This window comes from Tamandua tetradactyla, chromosome 15 (genome assembly GCF_023851605.1).
Source record: "Tamandua tetradactyla isolate mTamTet1 chromosome 15, mTamTet1.pri, whole genome shotgun sequence".
In the NCBI taxonomy this organism is placed as follows: Eukaryota; Metazoa; Chordata; class Mammalia; order Pilosa; family Myrmecophagidae; genus Tamandua; species Tamandua tetradactyla.
The window spans coordinates 50,887,701-50,908,187 of NC_135341.1; the positions used below are offsets into that span (position 1 = coordinate 50,887,701).

A 20,487-nucleotide genomic window follows, 5' to 3' on the forward strand; every position below is an offset into this window, starting at 1 on the left:
ATTTAAAGAGCTCAGCAAAGAATTACTTTGTGATGCAAGTCACTTTCCTGCCCTCCTTTGTATGTTTTTCAAATTCACATTTTCTTGTCTTTTACATGGGAATCAAGTCCCACCCACGTTCTGTGATCAGGGTGGCAGGTAAAAGCTATTTAGCTCCCAGGGTTCTTAGACGCGGTGACACAATGGTGAAGTTTCTTGTATTTTCCTTAGTTAAAAATTTAATTTTAACAAATGTAGGTGACTTAAGGTGATAAAGGATCTAATTAAAAAGACTGCAATGTCTTCGTTTCTTTTTAGTTAAGTAACTTAAGGGAAATGAATTATGCTTGCATTCGTAGCAAGCATGACATTGCAAGCCAGTCACTGTTCTAGGCCTTTTTACATGTGCTGCCTACTGTATGCCCTCTATGCTGTAGCTACTCTTACCTCTCTATAAGGGAAGGAGCCAAGGAACAGGGAGGTTGAGTAACTTGCCCAGAGTCACACAGCAAATAAGAAGTGGGATTTGAACCCAGGCCATGTCTATGCTCTCGGCCACTCTGCTAGGTTGGAGCTTGGCTGAACTTTGCCTTGTATTTACTGTCCCTGAACACAGACACTGAGGAAAAATTGGATCCTTTATTGTCCTGTTGTTTCAATTCTTGGTAGATTGTAGCATAACAGAAAATCAGAGATCCTCCTCTTCATGATGTAGGTGATGAAATAGGTTCAGGAAAGTCAGGTTTGAGGCTGTTTGGTACAAGCAGAGATAAAACAAAAACCTGTGTCATTTCAATCCTGGTCCTGAATTCTTTTACTAAATGCATGTGTACAGCTCTGTTACTTGATTTTAGATTAGACCGTGTATTTCTTGAGAATGTCCAACACGGATTCTTGAGAGACGTGGATGTGGCCGTGGGGTGGGATCCCCAGCCTCAGGGAGCCTGAGAAGCTGATCCCGGGGTCCCTCACTTTGTGTATCCACACAAAGAAGTAGAAAAATATGGAAATCATTTACTCTTGAGACCGAGCAAATACATTTGCTTTTACATATCTTCTGGAGTTACTTCAAGTCTCTCTTTGACTGGTTGGTAATTATTTCCATCTGAGCTTGATGATTGTGACCTTATCTTCACTAGTCTATCTAAACCAGGGTTCTCAACCTTGGCTCCACTGACATTTTGGGTGGGATGACTCTTTGTTGTGGGGGGCTGTCCTGTGCATTGTACGATGTTTAGGAGATATTATATGCCTGGCATCTTACCCCTCTAGAAGCCAGTAGCATTTCCCCCTTCCAGTTGTTGCCACAAAAATGTCTCTAGACATTGTCAGATGTGCTTTAAGGGGCCAAAATTGTCCCTGGGTTTATCCCCTAGACTTTGAAGCACGGATGCACTGTGACATTGACTTTCCTTGGTGTGCCCACAGCCCATTGCCCACGCCTGGTTAGTGCAGCCTTTAACTTTATTGTTGTTTAATTTTGATATGATGATTGCCAGTCTTATGTACTTGACATTTTCATCAAATTCTCACATCAACCTATAAGGAAGCTTTCATTATTATTTCCATTTGCACATGGGAAGACAGAGGCTAGACCAATTAAGGGACTTAGTTGTTCCCTTGCTCTGCTCTCTGGATGTGCCTGACCTCAGAGCCAGTGTTGCAGTCACTCTTCCCAGCTCAGAGGGTGCCAGCCTAGCTGACGAATGAACAGATGCTGAACTACAGATGTTTCCGGGGTTAAGTTTAATGGACTCGTTTTTAACAGCCCATTTTACCACCACCACCTTGTCTAGTGAGCATCTTTAATTTACAAGGCCTAAAAACTGATTTTACCTGAAACCTGTTTGTTTCCCAGAGCTCCCTAACCTCGATTGTCACACGAACATACTGTAATATCTTCCAGCTTAACAAAGCCTTCATTGTCTCTACATCCTCCTTTAGCTGCTGCCCCATTTATGCACACCATCTCCTTTACACACATGCAACACAAGCACTCACACACACCCTTTAAAGAGGTGTCTACACTTGCTCTCTGCAGTTTTCCACCTTCCAATCTATCCCGAACTCCAATTAGGCTGTCATTCCTATCAGTGCCCTGAAACTGCCCTTCTCCATCAGACAACATTGTGCCACACTGACCCAGCTGCTCAGCTCAGAAACCTGAGTCACCCTTGAGTCCTCTGCCTCATCTACCACATTCAAGCTATTTGCAAGTCTTGCCTTCATCTTTAAGATGACCATGTCTCCCCATCTCCACTGCTACCACCTGAGACCAAGCCACTGTTGTATCTCGCTGAGACTGTTGCAGTAGTTTCCTCACTGGTCTTCTGCTTCCCCTACTAACCATGGTCCCCACAGGAGCCCCTTTATCCCAGTACCTAGCATGGTGCCAAGTGTAAATAAGATCCTGTTTCTCCTCTGCTCAGAGAGGTCATTTGCTTCCAGTCAGTCTTACAGTAAAAGTCAAGTTTATTTCCATAGTCTAGAAGGTCTTGCTTGATGTGGCCTCTGACTTCCTCTCAAAGCCCCGCTCCAAACACTCACCCCCTCACTCACTTGGCTCTTGCCCCTACTTACTTTTCCTACATTGTGCCTAGCATGCCCCTGGGCCTTTGCACTTGCTGTTTCCTCTGCCTAAAAAGCTTACTCCTCAGAGTTTAAAATGACTTACCCTTGACTTTTTTCAGCTATTACTTCTCAGTGAGTACTTTCTTGACCACTCTATTTAAAATACCAACCCCTGCCACCACCTTTCCCTAGTCTTTCTAATAGAACATTATACAGTGATGGAAATGTCCTATTTTGCACTTGCTGTTTCCTCTGCCTAAAAAGCTTGCTCCTCAGAGTTTAAAATGACTTACCCTTGACTTTTTTCAGCTATTACTTCTCAGTGAGTACTTTCTTGACCACTCTATTTAAAATATCAACCCCGCCACCACCTTTCCCTAGTCTTTCTAATAGAACGTTGTGCAGTGATGGAAATGTCCTGTGACGCTATCCATTACAGTAACCACCAGGTATGTAACACTTGAAATGCGTCTTGTATGGTTGAGGAACTGAATTTTAAATTTTATTTAAAATAAATAGGCAAGCCCTGCTCCAGTCAAGATGGTGGAGTGAGATGGTTCAGTGCTGTGTCTCTCCGTAGAAGCTTTGAACAACCAGCAAGAACTGGCACAGCTTTTCAAAGCTCCAGAAAACAGTTAAAGGGCTTCAATAATAGTGTGAGCACCAAATCAAGAAAATGGCTATTTAAAAGCTGTAGATCTCGTGCCTGGCCGGCTCTTTCCTTGTCCTGCACTGAGTCAATGTGGTGCTGACCCCTTCCCTAGTGTAGCTCCCTGGTCCTAGTTCTGGAGGGAGCAGAGTAACTCTTGTGCATGTATTGGAAGCGTGTACGCCTGGCCCTGCCTGTCAGTTAGTGGCCAAACACACTGCAGCATGTTTTAATCAAACTGTCACCTGCCATAAATAGAGAATTCTGAAATCTGCCAGGGAAAAGCAACATCTCATGTACAAGGAATCTTCATTAAGATAAAGTGCTAATTTCTCATCAGAAACCATGGAGGTAGGAAGAGTGTGATGACATATTTAAAGTGCAGAAAGCAAAAAACCGCCAGCCGAGAATTCCATATCAAGTAAAACTGTCTTTAAAAAATGAGGGAGAAATGAAGACATTCCCAGATAAACAAAAGCTGAGAGCAGCCCTGTGAGAGATGCTAAAGAGCCCCTTGCAAGTTGGAAGGATGCTACATTAGGCAATAGATCAAAGCCATGTAAAGAAATAAACATCTCTGGTAAGGATTATGGTGGGGGTAAATATAAATGTCAGTATTATTGTGTTTTTGGTTTGTAAATCCACTGTTTCATTCCTGCAGGGTCTAAAAGGCAAATGCATAAAATGTAATGATAATTCAGTGGTTTGGACTCAATGTGTAAACATGTAATTTGGAACAAGAAATAAAGGTGGGGGATCGAGGGGTATAAGAACATAGTTTGTGCATGCTATTGAAGTTAAGTTTGTATCCAAGCAAATGAGGTTGTTATAGATTTTAGAATGTGAAATTTAAGCCCCATGGTAACTAGCAAGAAAATATTGGAGAATATGGAGCCTCACAGAGACAGAAATTAAGAGTACAGGTTGCTAGGGGCAGGGGTATGGAATAGGGAGTTAATGCAAAATTGGTGTAGGGGTTTCTGTTTGGGGAGGTGGGAAAGTTTTAGTAATGGAAGGTGGTGAGGGTAGCACAACAAGTGAATGTGATTAATCCCACTGAATGGTGTGCTTGAGAATGATTGAGATGGGAAAGTTTATGTTGTATATATGCTCCCACAGTAAAACAGGAAAAAGAGTGACTAATGATGCAATGAGAATTAAAGAGTTGGGAGGAGAGACGGCTCATGAGGACATTATTGGGACATATGAAAAAATTGAAATATGGACTGTAAGGTTTATATCGATGTTAAATTTCTTGAACCTGATAACTTCATTCAAGGAGGATACATAATATCGTTGTTCTTAGAAAATGTATATGGTAGTGTTAAGTGTTCAAGGAACATGATGTATATACTCAAATGTTCAGAAAATGGATTGATAAACAGATGAATGGATAAAAGAATGGTAGATAGATGGATGGAGAGAATGATAGGCAAATGTGGCAAAATGTTAAAATTGGTGGATCTGGGTCTCTGGGGTGGGAGTTAGGGTTATGTTGGAGTTTGCTGTATGGGGTTGGTATTATTATTTGTTAATTAATTAATTTATTTATTTTTGGCATGGGTAGGGTCTGGGAATCAAACCCTGGTCTCCATCATGGCAGGCGAGAATTCTGCCACCTGTTGCCTGCCCAGTGTTATTTTTGTAATTAGAATTTAAGTTTGAAAGTATTTCAAAATATGAAGTTTAAAATTGAAAAAAAAAAAGCTACATGTGGTTAGTGATACTGTATTCGACCAAACAGCCTGTATTCCATTTTATTTTTTCATAGCACTTATAATTACCTGACATTAAATATTTGTCTTTTGTTTATTGATAGAAAAGAGTTTCCATAAGAGCGAGAATGCTCTGTTTCATTCACTACCATATCCCTACTACCTAACACTGTGTACTTGACTCACCGTAGGCTTCAAATTAGTATGTATTGAATGAATATGAGATGTTAACTAAGTAGTAAAAAGCTGGCATGACTGGTCACCAAGGGCATATCATGTGACATGCTCTGGAAAGGCTTTGTTTCCATTTTTTTTTTTTCAGTTATTTTTTTGGTTTGCAGTATCTTTGAAATCTAAATTATTTTCGGTTTTAGCACTTCAGTATGCATTGATTTTTATACTTTCAGTCCTCATAGCCAGTTGAGAGTGGATCCTTGGAGGAAAGAGTTCAGACGAACCATTAAAAAATCCGTTAAGAAGTTGGGAAAAATAAATAAACCTTGCCCACTAGTTAGTTTTTCTTAGGGTATCAACCTGCTGTTTGGGCCATACTCTGCTGCCATCTGGTGTTCAGTAATTAAAATAGCAAGACCACGTAAAATTGATATACTATTGAACGACAGGAGGCTGTAAACTGTTCCGAGAAATAAAGATTTCTCTTGAAGCTTTGAGAACATCCAGATATTATCTGGATGCTTATTAAATAATATGGATCACCGTATTATTAAATAATATGGATTCAAAGCAGCATGGCTGGAAAGGCAGGGGATGGATGCAGATGGACCAGCAGTCACTGTGCTGCCTTGTTAATTAATCTCTAACGCTTTTTCATTTGGTCAGCTGAAGAGAGAGCGCCAGAGGAAAAAGATGCGGAAAAGTGGGTTCAGATAGACCGCATTATAGCGAAATGGAGATGTGGGGTGTGTGCTATGGGGCAGTGCAGTGTGCTGGGTGGGCCCCCAACCAAACCTGGGCTGGGAGGGTTTCTGAAGGAGGGACATGGAAGTGGGACACTTCACTGGGCCATTGGCCGCCTGGATGGACACCCAGGCCGGGTCAGTGGAGGTACGAGTCCCGAGGAGTGTGGTGCTCAGCCTGGGCATTCTCCTTCCAAAGAGACATCAGGGAATTGAGCATCCTCCAGAACCTCACTGTGCACATAGGCGAGCCCGGATCTTGTGCAAATGCAGATCTGGTTCGGTGGATCTGGTGGGACCGGTGAGCTCTAACCGGCTCCCAGGTGCTGCTGGTGCTGGTGGTCCAGGACTGCGTTAGAGGAATGAGGACAAGAGGAGACGGGCAGGAAGCCATGGCATGTGAAGGTTGGCTGGAGGACCTTCGATGGTTAGGGGATTGTGTCCTTGTTTCCCACCTCTGGACTGGAGTGTCACCCCAGAGGGCAGATTTAGAAAACCTGGGGTGGGGGGCAGAATTCTGATTCAACACGTTCACCTGGCCATAAATGGAATGCACTGCCGCACAGGTGTGAAATATCCATTTTGAGCTTTCAGTCAGGTCAGTGACAATCTTGTAGGAGGATGTTTTAGTTAAGATTCCTTTTAGGGTGGAGGTTTTAAATTTGATGGTCTCGGAAGCCCATAGGCTCTAAAGCAGGAATTATTCCAGGAGGATGTCGCTCATTTAGATTTCAAGGATTTAGATTGAAACTGTTTTGAAACCGAGAGTGTGAGGTGCCTGTTGGAAAAAACAAAACAAAACCTCATGCAATTAGTGGATGACATTAAATGTAATTAAGTTGAAATAACAGAGCAGCCTGAGTCCCACTGATAGCACTGAAGATTGTTAAATAACTCCTGACGATAAATGCCGGAGACAGAAGGATTATAAAACCCCAGCAGACTAAGTGCCACTCTTTGGAGGGAAAAGTGACTCTGCAAATCTCAAAGTTCAACCTCCTGTGCTCCAGGTTCTGCTGTGGCTCCTGTGCTGTCGTTGTCACTTCTTAGATGATCCTGAGACTCAAAGAGAATAGATAAAATGAGAGGAAACAAGAGGTGGCATAATATGTTCTAGGAAGGTCCATAAAATAATTTAAAAACAGGTTTGGCATTCTAAAATGTATCCATCAGTATCTGGAAATTTAACACAGTAAAATTTCAAAGTAACAGACTGAGTTTCCAAAAGATTTAATCTACTACGACCTCAGTGGTTGCAGGTTTTTGGAATTGGCGGTTTCCATGCGGGAGAGAAAGCTTCTGTTTCAAACAGAAACACATATTTTATTTTGGCGTATTAAATCAGCCAAGTGCTTTTAATGCCAATCATTTGGTGGGGAACATTTACAAATATTGGTGATGGACATATTTTTGCAACAATTACCCAGCAAATGGGATTAATGTAGATGATCCATCTGGAATCTCTAGGCACCCCACTATTTTTTCCCCCTTTCTTTTCGAATTAGATTTTCTAGCTTAAATTATTCTGATGACTGCCCATGTTGTCCTCTTTCGGGTTGTTGTCTGTCTTGATATGCAGATGAAAGCAGGATTGCGTTGTGGTTCTAAATCTATGACTTTCCATTCGGTTAGGTTAATTATGTCGACATCAATGAGATTGCCTGGCAGTGACTCAGACTCAGAAATTAAGATGTGAACACACTGACAAGAACCAAAGTGAATGCAGAGAACTCAGTCGTTGCTGGGGGCACCATAGGAATGGGCGCCCAGCCCTGCATTTCTGGGAGGGCCCAGGATTCTGATGGGCCCAGGGAACCAGAGTGCCGCCTATTCCGCCCCCCCCCCCGTAGCTCCTCCCCTAAGTGCTGGTAGGAGCACTGGGACCCTTTGCCCTCCCTTCCTGTAGAGGTGTGAGGATGAGAGCGTGTGCCTGCAGGCAGGTTGATCATTTCTCTTATAACTCTGGTGGCATCACCAGTATTACCTGGATGAGATCGCTCAGGCTTATTCTAGTATTTTTCCCGTGGTGGTGTAGTTAACCACTCTGTTTACCTGTGGCCTGAACAATCAGCTTGTATGATGAGACCCTGGGTAGTGAAGAGTTTGGGGAAACGGATGAACCAGGGCCCATGCCTGAGTGGGGGCCTCTGATATCTGGGTGCAGGACCTGGAGCCTTTGACTTGGACAAGGAGATCCTGAGAGGGAGAAGACTATCAAAAGCCAACTTCCTGTACTTCTCTTTTTGTCTGAAGTTGGTCCTGTTCTTCAGAGGTGAACTGTTATGGAGGTTAAAAATCCAATACTTAAGTAGTGCTTCTTGGGTGTCAGGCACTGTTCTGACACCTTACCAACATTAATTCACTTAATCCTCATAATCACCCTACAAGGTGGGTCACTCACATCCCCATTATACAGATGAGGAAATAGAGGCACAGAGAGGGCAAGTTACTTGACCAGTTACATAGTCAGTGGTAAGCTGGAATTTGAACCTTGGTAGTCTGGCTCCAGAATCTGTGCTTAAATCTAGTACCTGATTCTGAATCTTCCAGCAAAGAGTTATTTCAGTTGCAGAAGGTGAGTTGGTCTCATTCAGAATCTCCCCAGGCTTCCAAGGATGAGGAGCAAATGATTCAGGGGCCTCCACTGGCAGGGGGCAGAACCACGGCATTGCCAGCCCTGAGTTTCATCATGTTGTTATTAGAAAAGGTGCTTTTGCCCCCAATCCTTCTGGCAGTGCAGGGTCCCAGAGGGGTCCCTCCAAGTGGAAGGTTGGCAGTGTTCTCAGAGGTGTTTCTACTGGGTAGGCCAAGATCCCCAGAGCACTGCTTGGCTCTTTGGGCCTCAAGAGACACATGGCAAGGAGGGATAGCGAGGAAGGGCTGTAGCTTCTGTGCCATGTCGCGTTATCCCCTCCCTCCCATCCACCCCTCCACCCCACCACTCCACCTTGACTCCTAACCTGGTCATCCGTCTCTCCCACACCCTCCTCCATTCCAAAGACAAAAAGGCCCAGGGTGACCAAGTGGTGTGGGAGTGATGCTGGAGGAGAGGGACCAGACCCAGTCCAGTTTCTTTATGTTTCTACATTAGTCACTTCAGGCCTGTGGGCACATTCACTAGACTGTGGCTTGGGAATTGGTTTATTAATGGGGAGATCATTTCTGTCCTACAGTATGCTCCTCCCATATTTGCTGCAGCAGGATAGTCAGTGGGTGGGGTGAAAAGACTGTGACCTGAAGCTGAGAGGCTTGGGCTCTGTTCCCTGATCTGCCACTAATAGTGCCACTTGGCCTGGCTGATTAACCTCTGGGCCAAAGTTAGGATCTTGGCTGAAACTATTCTTTCTGCCCTCTTATAGAGGAATGGCCTTCTGGGCCTGGGACCCCTTGGAAACCCTTTGCTTTGTCCTTTATGTTAGGAGGAAAGGTGCCAGGCAGGATGTGACTACATCTTTTTGGACTAGCTGCCCAAAACACTGAGGGAGGAAAAAATGTCACATCTGAGAATCTTTTCTCCCAAGCTCTCTGTTTACAGATGGCACTGGCCTGCTTTCTTGGGTTCTGTTAGAGCACAAAGAAAAACTTGCCCGGGGTTCCAAATGAGGTAAGAGGGGTGGTTGGAAGGCAAGGCCTTTGGAAGGATTCAGAACACCTTCCTGGTATGTAGCCAGGCACCTTCCAGGCCTGCAAAGACCCAGATGCCAGGTGCAGCTGCCCTTTATTGCTGGAAAGCAGGGCTGGCTCAAGCTCCAGGGCTGCTTCAGCAGGAGAGTTGGACACAGGGCAGATATTGCCCCCATGTGCTTAGCATCCTACATCACAGGAAATAAGATGCCATCAAAACTCTTTGGTGTCTTTGATGCCTTAATTCTTGGTGTAATGAAACTTCCATTAAAGTTTATCACTCTCAAATTCTGCCTTCCATCAGCAAAGAATGTCTTCCTTTGACATGCTCATTTTTTTTTTTAATTTACTCAAAAGTTTGCTTTTATTAAAGCCATGAAAGTAAAATTATTATGAATGATGGAATTTGGGGTAAATAACATGTAATATTAATATTGGGAGTTGCATTACCCGTACTTGTAAACTCTTCAACACTTTTTCAACAACGTAATTTTTGCAGGAAAAATTAAACAATAAAGTAAATAACAAAGGCATATACCATTTCCCCTTTCACTTTGGACTCCGAGATGTGGCTCGGCCAGACTGGCTGGTCCCTCAACTGCTGCACTGGATAGTTGAAATATTTCACATATCAATTTCAGTATTTTAGAATGCTTTCCCCCTCTCTGTGTATCTCTACTAGTTTTGTCACTAGAAAGCATAGATTCCATAAAATAATCCCAGTTTCTGACCTGGCGACATGCTCATTTTTGTCCAAAGCCTCATCAGAGGTATCTTTAGAGTCCACATTTCTACCAACAGTCTCTTCAAAGCATTCTAGGCCTTTTCTGTCAAGCTTCTCACAACTCCACTAGAATGTTCCCCTTATCCATTTAAAAAGCCATTTCAACATGTTTGGTATTTGCAAACTGCAGCAGCACCCCACTTCTTCGGTACCAAGATCTGTTCTAGTTTACATATTGCCAGAATGCGGTATACCTGAAATGGAACAGCTTTTAAAAAGGCGAATTTATTAAGTTGCAAGTTTACAGTTTGAAGGCCATGAAAATGTCCAAATTAAGGCAAGTCTATAAGAGTGTCCAAATTAAGGCATCCATGGAAAGATACCTTGGTTCAAGAAGGCCGATGAGATTCGGGGTTTCTCTCTCAACTGGAAAGATACATGGTGACATCTGCTGGCTCTCTCTTCAGGCTTCTTCATTGGCTTCCCTGGGGCTCTGTCTGTTCTGTTAGCTCTGTCGGTTCTGGTGACTCTAAAGCTTTTCCCAAAATGATTCCTTCTTAAAGGGCTCCAGTAAGCAACCCCACCTTGAATGGGTGGAGACATATCTGCATAGAAACAAATCAGAAAGCTCCCAGTTAGCAATATTGAGTGAGGATTAAAGAACTTGGCTTTTCTGGGATACATAACAGATTCAAACCAGCACACCTATATTCTAGATTCTGACTCTGTGAGCTTGCTTATTCTAATTGTTTTGAAGCAGTGTTATCATCCAATATTTGTCTTTTGTTTCTGGCTTATTTCACGTAACATAATGTCTGCAAGGCTCAGCCGTGTTGTTCCATGTATCAGGATTCCATTCCTCTTTATTGCTGAATAATATTCCATTTTATATATACACCACATTTTATTTATCCATTCCTTGGTTGATAGGCACAAGTTGCTTCCATCTTTTGGCAATTGTGAATAATGCTATGAACATCGTTGTGAAAATATCTGTTCAAGTCCTTGCTTTCAGTTCTTTTGGGGGTATATATCTAAAAGTGGGATTGCTGGGCCATATGGTATTTTTATACTTAGCTTTCTGAGGAACTACCAAACTGTCTTTCACAGTGGCTGCCCCATTTTACATTGCTACCAGCAATGAATATTTCTGTTTCTCTGCATCCTCTCCAAGAACTTCTTATTTTCCATTTTAATAGTAGCCATTCTAGTGGGTTTGAAATGTATCTCATTGTGGTTTTGATTTGCATTTCCCTGATGGCTAGTGATGTTGAACATCTTTTCATGTGCTTTCTGGCCATTTGTATATCTTCTTTGGAGAGATGTCTGTTCAAGTCTTTTGTCCGTTTTAAAATTGAGATTTCTAATATATACTGAATATTAATCCTTTGTTGCATATGTGGTTTCCAAATATTTTTTCTAATGGTATAGGTTTTTTTTTTAATTTCATGATAAAATTATAAGAGGAACAAATGTATTTTATTTTATTTTATTTTAGTTTTTTCCATGGGCAGGTGCTGGGAATCGAACCCGGGTCTCCAGCATGGCAGGAGAAAACTCTGCCTGCTGAGCCACCGTGGTCCGCCCCGTGTTTTATTTTGATGAAGTTCCATTTATCTATTTTTTCTTTTGTTGCTTGTGCTGTTGGTAAAGTTTAAGAAACCATTGCCTAACTCTAGGTCCTATAGATGCTTTCCTGAGTCTTCTTCTAGGAGTTTGATAGTTCTGACTCTTAAATTTAAGTTTTTGATCCATTTGCAACAGATTTTTATGTGGTGGAAGGTATCCTCCTGTTTTTTTGTTGTTTTTTTTTTGTGAATGGGATCCAGTTTTCTCACACTGTTGAGGAGACTCCCAATTGAGTAGTCTTTGCCACCTTGTCAGAAGTCAGATGCCTATAAATGTGAGGTTTGATTTCTGGACTCTCAATTCTATTACATTGATCTATGTGTCTGCCCTTGTCCTAGTTCCATGCAGTTTGATTACTGTGGCTTTGCAATAGGTTTTAGGACTGGGAAGTGTAGGTCCTCCAATTTCATTCTTCTTTTTCAGAATGACTTGAGTCACTCAGGACCCCATACACTCTCATGTAAATGGAAACAACTTTCTGCAAAGAAAGTTATTGGAATTTTGATTAGGATCACACTGGATCAATAAGTTGCTTTGGTAATGTAGTAGTTAGGTTTAGGTGTCAACCTGGCCAGATAATGGTGCCCAGTTGTTCTGTTGCTGTGGACTTGAATTATCAGCTTATGAAATTCATCTATGACTGATTACATCTGCAGTCAACTAAAGGGAGTGCCTTCCGCAGTGAGTGATGTTTAATTTAATTAGCTGGAAGCTTAAAAGGAGGAGTCAGGAGAGGAGAAAGAGAGAGAGAGAGAAAGCTCAAAGACGACACAGACCCAGTTTGGAGAGACAGAAAGGAATCACCCTGGGGAAAGCTGTTTGGACCCAGAAGCTGGGAGGGAAGGCCAGCAGATGTTGTCATGTGCTTTCCATGTGACAGAAAAACCGGTAGGAAAGCCAGCTGCCTTTCCTCTAAGGAACTGTAAATTTATAACTAAATAAATCCCCTTTATAAAAGCCATCCATCTCTGGTGTATTGTGTTCTGGCAGCCTTAGGAAACTAAAACAGGTAGTATTGACATAATGCTATTTAGTCTTCCAATCCATGAGCAGGGACTATCCTTCCATTTATTTATTTATTCTTTAATTTCTTTTACCAATGTTTTGTGGTTTTCTGTGTACAAGTCCTTTATATCCTTCATTAGTTTTATTCCTATATATTTGATTCTTTTTATTTATTTATTTATTATTATTTTTTGCATGGGCAGGCACCAGGAATCAAACTCGGGTCTCTGGCATGGTAGTTGAGAATTCTGCCACTGAATCATCATTGCACTGCCCGATATTTTATTCTTTAATTGCTATTTAAATGGGATTTTTCCTTGACTTCTTGTTATGATTGTTCATTCCTTGTGAATAGAAACACTGCTGACTTTTGATCTTGTACCCCACCACTTTGCTGAATTCATTTATTAGCTCTAGGAGCTTTGTTGGCTTTTTTTTTTTTTATGATTTTATATACATAAGATAGTATCATCTGCAAATAGGGAAAGTTTTACTTCTTCCTTTGCAATTTAGATGCTTTTTATTTCTTTTTCTTGCTTAATTGCTCTGGCAAGTACAATGTTGAATAACAGTGGTGACAGTGGGCCTCTTTGTCTTGTTCCTGATCCTATAGGGACAGCTTTCAGTCTTTCACCATTAAGCAAGATGTTAGCTATGGACTTTAAATATATGCCCTTTATCACGTTAAGGAAGTTTCCTTTTATTTGTACTGTTCTAAGTGTTTTTATCAAAAAAGGGTGCTGCATTTTGTCAAATGCCTTTTCTGCATCAGTTGAGATTATCATGTTATTTTGTTCTTTCATTCTGATAGTGTGTTATAATATAATAATATTGGCATTTAAATGGTTACCTTTTACACAGAACTTTATTTCTTTATGCTGCCCTGAACCACCTTTTAGTCTCCTTTTATTTTGGTTTGAAGAACTCCCTTTAGCATTGCTTGTAGGGCAGGTCTGGTGGTGATGTACTCCCTCAGCTTTTGTTTATCTTTCAATGTCTTAATTTCTCCCTTATTTATGAAGAGAGTCTCACTGGTTAAAAAATTCTTAGCTGATAGTTGTTTTCCTTCAGCACTTTAAGATTTTCAACCCACTGAATTCTTGCCTCCATTGTTTCTGTGAGAAATTGGACTTCAGTCTTATTGGGATTCCCATATATTAACACACTGCTTTTCTCTTGCAGCTTTCAGAACTCTGTCCATGTCTTTTGCATTTGCTAGTGTAATTGAAGTATAATGGAGTGTGTTTTTCTTCATGTTTATCTTGTTTGGTGTTCTTTGAACTTCTTGGATGAGCATATTCATGTATTTTGCTAAGTTGGGGAGGTTCTTCCTCATTAATTTTTTGACCTTTCCTTCTTTCCCTTTCTCTCTTTCTTCTCCTTCTGGACTCCCATAATATATATATATATATATATATATATATAGTTGCACTGGATGGTGTCCCATAGCTGTCTTAGGCTATTTTCACTTTTAATATTTCTTTTTTATTTCTGGCTCTTCGCCTGACTCATTTCAGGTATCTTTTATTCAGATTCACTGATTCTTTCTTCTGCCAGGTCCAATCTGCTCTTGAAACCTTTTTGGGCATTTTTCAATTCAGTTTTTATGGTCCTCATCTCCAGTTGTTCTGTTTTGTTCCTTTTTAAAAATTTCTATCTCTTAGTCTCCCTTGTTCATTTATTATTTTACTGATATCCTGCAGTTCCTTCTCTGAACTTTCCTTTATCTCCTTAAGCATTTAAAAAAAATATTTTTATTGACAGATCTTCACACACATATAGTCCATACGTAGTGTACAATCAGTGGCTCATAATATCATCACTTAGTTGTGTATTCCTCATAATGAGCAGTTTTTAGAACATTTGCATCACTCCAAAAAAAGAAATGAAATGAAAAAAGAAAAAACTCATACATCCCATAGCCCTTACCCCTTCCTTAAACATTTTTAAGATAATTTTTTAAAAGTTTTGTTTATGTCCACATTCTTGTCTTCTTCATGGGTGTTTTCTGTATTTTATCCACTTCTTTTGGATGAACCATCATTTCCTGTTTGCTTGCTTATCTTGTACTCTTTTGTTGCACACTGAAAGTGTTACTATTTTAAAATGTTATCTCTGTTATAACATAAGCCTGTCTGCTGGTAGTCATCAACCCCACCCCCCCTTTTTTTTACAAATGAAGAAATGAAGTCTCAGAGGATTAAATAAATTTGTCCAAGACTATGCAACTCTTGCAGTTGGAATTATTCAATAATTCCTGACCTGTTTGATTCTTAATCCCCCACCTTCATGCTCCAATTAAAGTACAGTATTTAACATCCCTCCACTGAGTAGTTGTGTATTTCTTTCTCTTCATTGTAATTCTCAGTTCCTTTTCCCTTCTTTTTTTCCTTTTCCTAGCCTGTGCATTACACACAGGTATTTTCTAGATTGCACTGAAGTTAGCCTAGCTCAGAGGTTATTGACCCTTATCTAACTCAGTGCTGTCCAATAAAACTTTTCTTCAGTGATGGAGATATTATCTATCAGTGTTGTCCAGTATGGAAGCCACTAATCCCATGTAGCTATTTAGCCTAGCTCAGAGGTTATTGACCCTTATCTAACTCAGTGCTGTCCGATAAAACTTTTCTTCAGTGATGGAGATGTTATCTATCAGTGTTGTCCAGTATAGAAGCCACTAATCCCATGTAGCTATTGAGCACTTGAAATGTACCTAGAGCATCGGAGGAAATGAATTTGAAATTTAAACTAATCTAAATACATTTAAATTTAAATGATCTAAATAGCTACTGTATGACATGACACAGTAAATCTAACCCATTGGTTCTTTAGGTGAAACTATGAGTCCCTGTCACAGAGAACCAGTTAGATTTGTCAGCATAGGGCTAAACTGTAATATTCTGTGGCTTATTTGCTTATCCTGACCTTGCATGTTTATTGTGCCACTAGCTTTCCTTCTCTGTTCTCATCACAGTTTGGGGGATTTGGGGATTTTGTTTCTTTATAGGTCCACCGAAATGAGGACAAATCTATCACCTTGAAGCTGGCTGATTTTGGCCTTGCAAAGCACGTGATGCGACCCATTTTTACCGTGTGTGGGACTCCGACTTATGTAGCTCCCGAAATTCTTTCTGAGAAAGGTAAGTGCTACATGTTGTTCTGTGGGACTCTAGCTCATTTCGCAACAGGTGTTTCAAGCTTAATATTTTATATTTTGTATTTTTCAATATGGAGCAGTCAAAAATCTCAGAGTTAATACGAAGGGTTTGGCTTGAACTTTAGTGAAAATACTCAAGTATGCTTCCTTTACCAAAACATTAGAACTTTTTCGTCATTGGCGCTGCACTTATTATGAAGGAGTGTGTGTGTGTATGTGTGTGTTTGAATGTGTGTTTCTGTGTGTTAGCAGGAGAATGAGATGCAAGATAATGGAGAATTGGGGGAGAGGTGAGGGAAGAACTCAAGCAAACAAGGCCATTAGTATCACTAATTGAAGCCACCTCCAGTGGGAGAGAATTGAAGTAGTCATTATGATAATTTGTTTAAAACGTTTCAGTTTTCACCAACCTTGCATTTAAAGGAAAAATGGGATCTTATTTCCCACATAAAACTATTTCTTACTTGTTTATGTGTTGTGTGTGGACCCAATGAATTAGTGACATACTCTGTAAAGTATATTAAAAGGAAATCACTATTATTATATTGTTCCAAATATATATGAATGAATGTCTGCTACCATGGTACTTCAAGGGAAATCAGTTTTCCTAGCCTAGGAATATGGGAAGGTTCTGGGTGGGTTGTTGGGATGGTGGTAGCAAGAGGGGAGGGATAATTTCCTGGGAGTAGAAGCAATAGGGAAGCGGAAATGAGGGGGAGCTTAGCATGTGCAAGAAGGTTGGGCAGTAGAGACCTTGAGAATACTAGGCTCCATGCAGCAGAGGAAAGTACGGTTGGTTGGATAGGTTGAGGCTAGATTACCACAAATGGGAAGGCTGGGAGACGAGTTTGGATTTGATAGAGAAAACATAGTACTTATTTTAATGTGGTGATGATGAGACCCTCAAAAGAATATAGAGGGACCATAAGATATTTCAATGGAGACGTTGATGAACTGGATAAGAGAAGAAAGAAAGCAAATAATCAATAGGAACTCTTAGAGAAACCAAAATCTTGGTTGTAGCACTAATTTTAAATAGGGCATTGGACAACACTCCTTTGGAAGATGGGGATAGGGTTTTTTAAATAGGGGATTGATTCATTATGTAAAGGGAATACTAACAGCCTTTAGAAATACTGCTTTTGAAGAATATTTTTTACACGTGAAATGCTATGATATAATATTAAGTGAATGACATATAGTACATATACTATATGATCCTAATTTTGCTAAAGAAAGTATAAATGTATATTTGTGTATAGAGCTAGTAAACATCAGACTTTCTAAAATCTTAAAAACGCCAGTAAATTATGTTTTCAAAATGAGAGAGATAGCAATGGATGGAGGAGAAGTGAAGACTGCTGATAGAGACCAGGGCTTCTTAAACTATCTCTACGAAGGGCCAGGTTTTAAAATTCTGGTATACCATGGTCAGTATGTGGTCCCGCTGCATATGACTAGGACAAAGTTCCTGCCACATGCAGCTCACCACACAGATTTGACAATGCCTGAGCTGATCCATACCCTGTTCAACAAGATGGGTCCATTGATCATGCGATTGGATGCTGTGACATGTCAAATTGTCTTAAGACTTTCTGAATACTTGCTCTCAATTTCTGAGCTTATTTTATCACAGACCAGCAATAATGAACCACAAAGTGGCAGTGGTCTGTGGACCAACCCTCGAGTAACATTGGTATAGACCCCATGCTTGTAAAGGTTGGCAGCCAAGGGAAGGTGTGATTGGGCAGTAAAGCCCACTTATGTGTTTGGAAGTGGCCCTTGTTTATGGAGAGCTGAGGTTCTCTGTGACCCAGAGCTGAGATTCTCCACTGTTGATCTCAGTACAGTATACTCAGCTTGGTCCTTGTCTCATTTGTTGCTTCTGTCTCCATTGCATAGGTTATGGGCTGGAGGTGGACATGTGGGCCGCAGGCGTGATCCTCTACATCCTATTGTGTGGCTTCCCTCCCTTCCGCAGCCCGGAGAGGGACCAGGACGAGCTCTTTAACATCATCCAGCTGGGCCACTTCGAGTTCCTTGCCCCCTACTGGGACAATATCTCTGATGGTGAGATTTAGGGCTTCCACAGCAAGCAGGGAGGGAGTGCAGTTTTTGAAATGCCCCCCATCTCTAGCTTCTGTCTCCTCATTTGGGGTTGGGAGATGAGAGAAGGGAAAAGTTTCATTTTTCCTCTTTAAATAAGGTAGGGAGCCAGGTGGCTAGCTGCAGGTAAAGTGAGGGTCTTGAGCTGATCAAGGCAGTGGCAACTTGGGAATTGGACTAAAAATCATTTTAGAAAGTTCTTTGCAACACTGTTCCTTAGACTGGGCATGGGTGGATTTTGGAGGTCCCTGCTCTATCTATAAGCCTTCCTTCAGAAGTGGGGTCAAGGGGAAGTGCCTTCCAAAGCCTGCCCACCCCCCATTCTCAACTGCCTCTCCAGGACTCCAGAATTTCCTGCCCAAACAGCCCAAGCACATCTCCAAGGTCTATGTGACCTCTCTTCTCAGCCATGTCTTACTGTCCTAAATGGTGGCAAGGAGCGACTGTTGCAGTGGCTGGTGGGTGGGTGGTTGACAAAGAGAGAGCTTGGACATGCTGGCTGGTCTATCCAGTTGTCCAAACCCATACATGTGGGTCTGAGAATTCTCAAATTTAAACATGTCCTTCTAGCCTCTGAGTCCTTTGGGGACCTTGAAGAAATGATGACAGTAGGGGTGGGGGATCTGGTGGGCACTTTATGAGAAGAATTTGCCTATCTTGAACTGCGGGTATAAGAGAGAACTTGTGGCCTTTGTGCTCAAGAGGTGGTGGACAGTGTGTTTAGGGGTAGGGGTGGTGGGTGAGCAACTGGTCCCAAGTGGGAGATGCATGACGCAATCCCCAATAGGGTTAAAGAAAAAGTGGGTATTTTTCCTGTGGGTTTTTTGAATTTTGGAAGAGGAGGCTCAGTGAACCAGCCTGGGAGAGTCTAGGGGAGATTTTTCAACCTGGGGAGAAATCTTCTCTTCTCTCTGCCTCCCATCTGCCTCAGCAGTTGTCATCAGATTGCGCTAGTACCAGTCATGGGTTTGCACAGAAAATGAAATTAATTTTGATTTTTTGCTATTTTCTACTTTGATTCTTTTACATTGTATTTTCAGTTTTGTCAAGACGAAGACATATTTATCAACTCAGAAGACTGAACATATTTTATCTAACAAGTTGTTAGTTCAATTTTAAACTTTAAAATATGTAGATATATGGTATGTGGCTGCTTTTTGTTCTCTTGCCCCTGGAGATGTGGATGCTAGGAATGGTCTTGGCCCGAGACTAGAGAAATGAAGAAACATCCTCTAGAGTTGTGCTGTCCAGTATGGTAGCTGCCAACCACAAGTGGTTATTTAGCTTTAAAAGCAAGCTAATTAAAGTAAATAAAATAAAAAATTCAGGTCCTTGGTCCTACTAGCCATTTATCAAATATTTAATAGCCACATGTGGATAGCACAGATATAAAACATTTCCATCATCGCAGAAAGTTGGATAGTATTGCTTTAAAATACAAAAGGGCCTTTAACTAGCCCATGCTCCTAACTCGGATGTTTTATTTCCTATAATGGGAAATAAATAAATTATATTTATTTCATATAATTCAGAGCCATCTGCAGTCATCTCATTTTCCCCTTCTCTCACTCCAATAGCTGCTAAAGATCTGGTGAGCCGGTTGCTGGTGGTAGATCCCAAAAAACGCTACACGGCCCATCAGGTCCTTCAGCACCCCTGGATTGAAACTGCTGGGAAGACCAGCTCGGTGATCCTGCAGAAGGAGGGCTCCCCCTGCAACGAGGGTCACTTCCGGGGCCAACAGAGGGGACCAGAGGTGTCATCTTAGTTCCCACCTCAGGCATCAGTTCAGCTGCTGAATCTGCTCAAGAATGAGAAAAGGATGGAAAGCTAAGAGAAAAACAAAGACAGGGGCTTCTTGAGATTATTGGAGAATTGAGACTAGGAGAGACACTCAGTGTATTTTAAAAAGGAAGCCGAATCTCATGTGAAGATGTGTAACATATTTTCAGATTTGTATATTTGAAGTCTTCAATACATTTTTTTGGGGAAGAATTGTTATCATTGAGGGATTTTTTTGGTAATGATGGTGTGGTTTGTTTCTTCCTGTAATCAAGTTCATGATACTCTACATGAGTGGTGCTTCCTAAGGTCTGAACTCCCCTCGCAAGATGAAGAAGACGAATCGTGGTCTTTTGTGTTAATAAAACATGCTCTGAGTGACTGAAGTGGGTCTGTCTCCTGATTACGTCTTACCATGCTGGTAATGAAAACTGGGGAATTAAAGTTCAAACACGTCTCCTGAAATCATTGTGACTAAATATGAATGTTGTGATGCATGCTTGATTAATTGACAGGATCTGCTTATTTAGGATGTACTAAACTGGAAATTAAGAAATCACAGATTTGGTCTCTAGTGTTTCAGTCTTAGTGAAAATTAAATTTTGTACAGTCAGAAAATGGAAAGAAGA

General features: G+C 41.2%; 1 protein-coding gene across 1 annotated transcript in view; it reads left to right on the plus strand.

Annotated features, from left to right (window-relative positions):
* The window catches only part of DCLK3 (doublecortin like kinase 3), a 30,242-nt gene extending 10,002 nt beyond the window's left edge, over positions 1-20,240 (plus strand). Inside the window, exons 2-4 of the mRNA XM_077130399.1 lie at positions 15,821-15,953; positions 17,873-18,040; positions 19,654-20,240. Of these exons, the coding sequence (XP_076986514.1) occupies positions 15,821-15,953; positions 17,873-18,040; positions 19,654-19,844 (492 nt within the window). The 3' untranslated portion in view covers positions 19,845-20,240. The remainder of the gene's footprint in view (positions 1-15,820; positions 15,954-17,872; positions 18,041-19,653) is intronic.
* Positions 20,241-20,487: the final 247 nt, after the last annotated feature.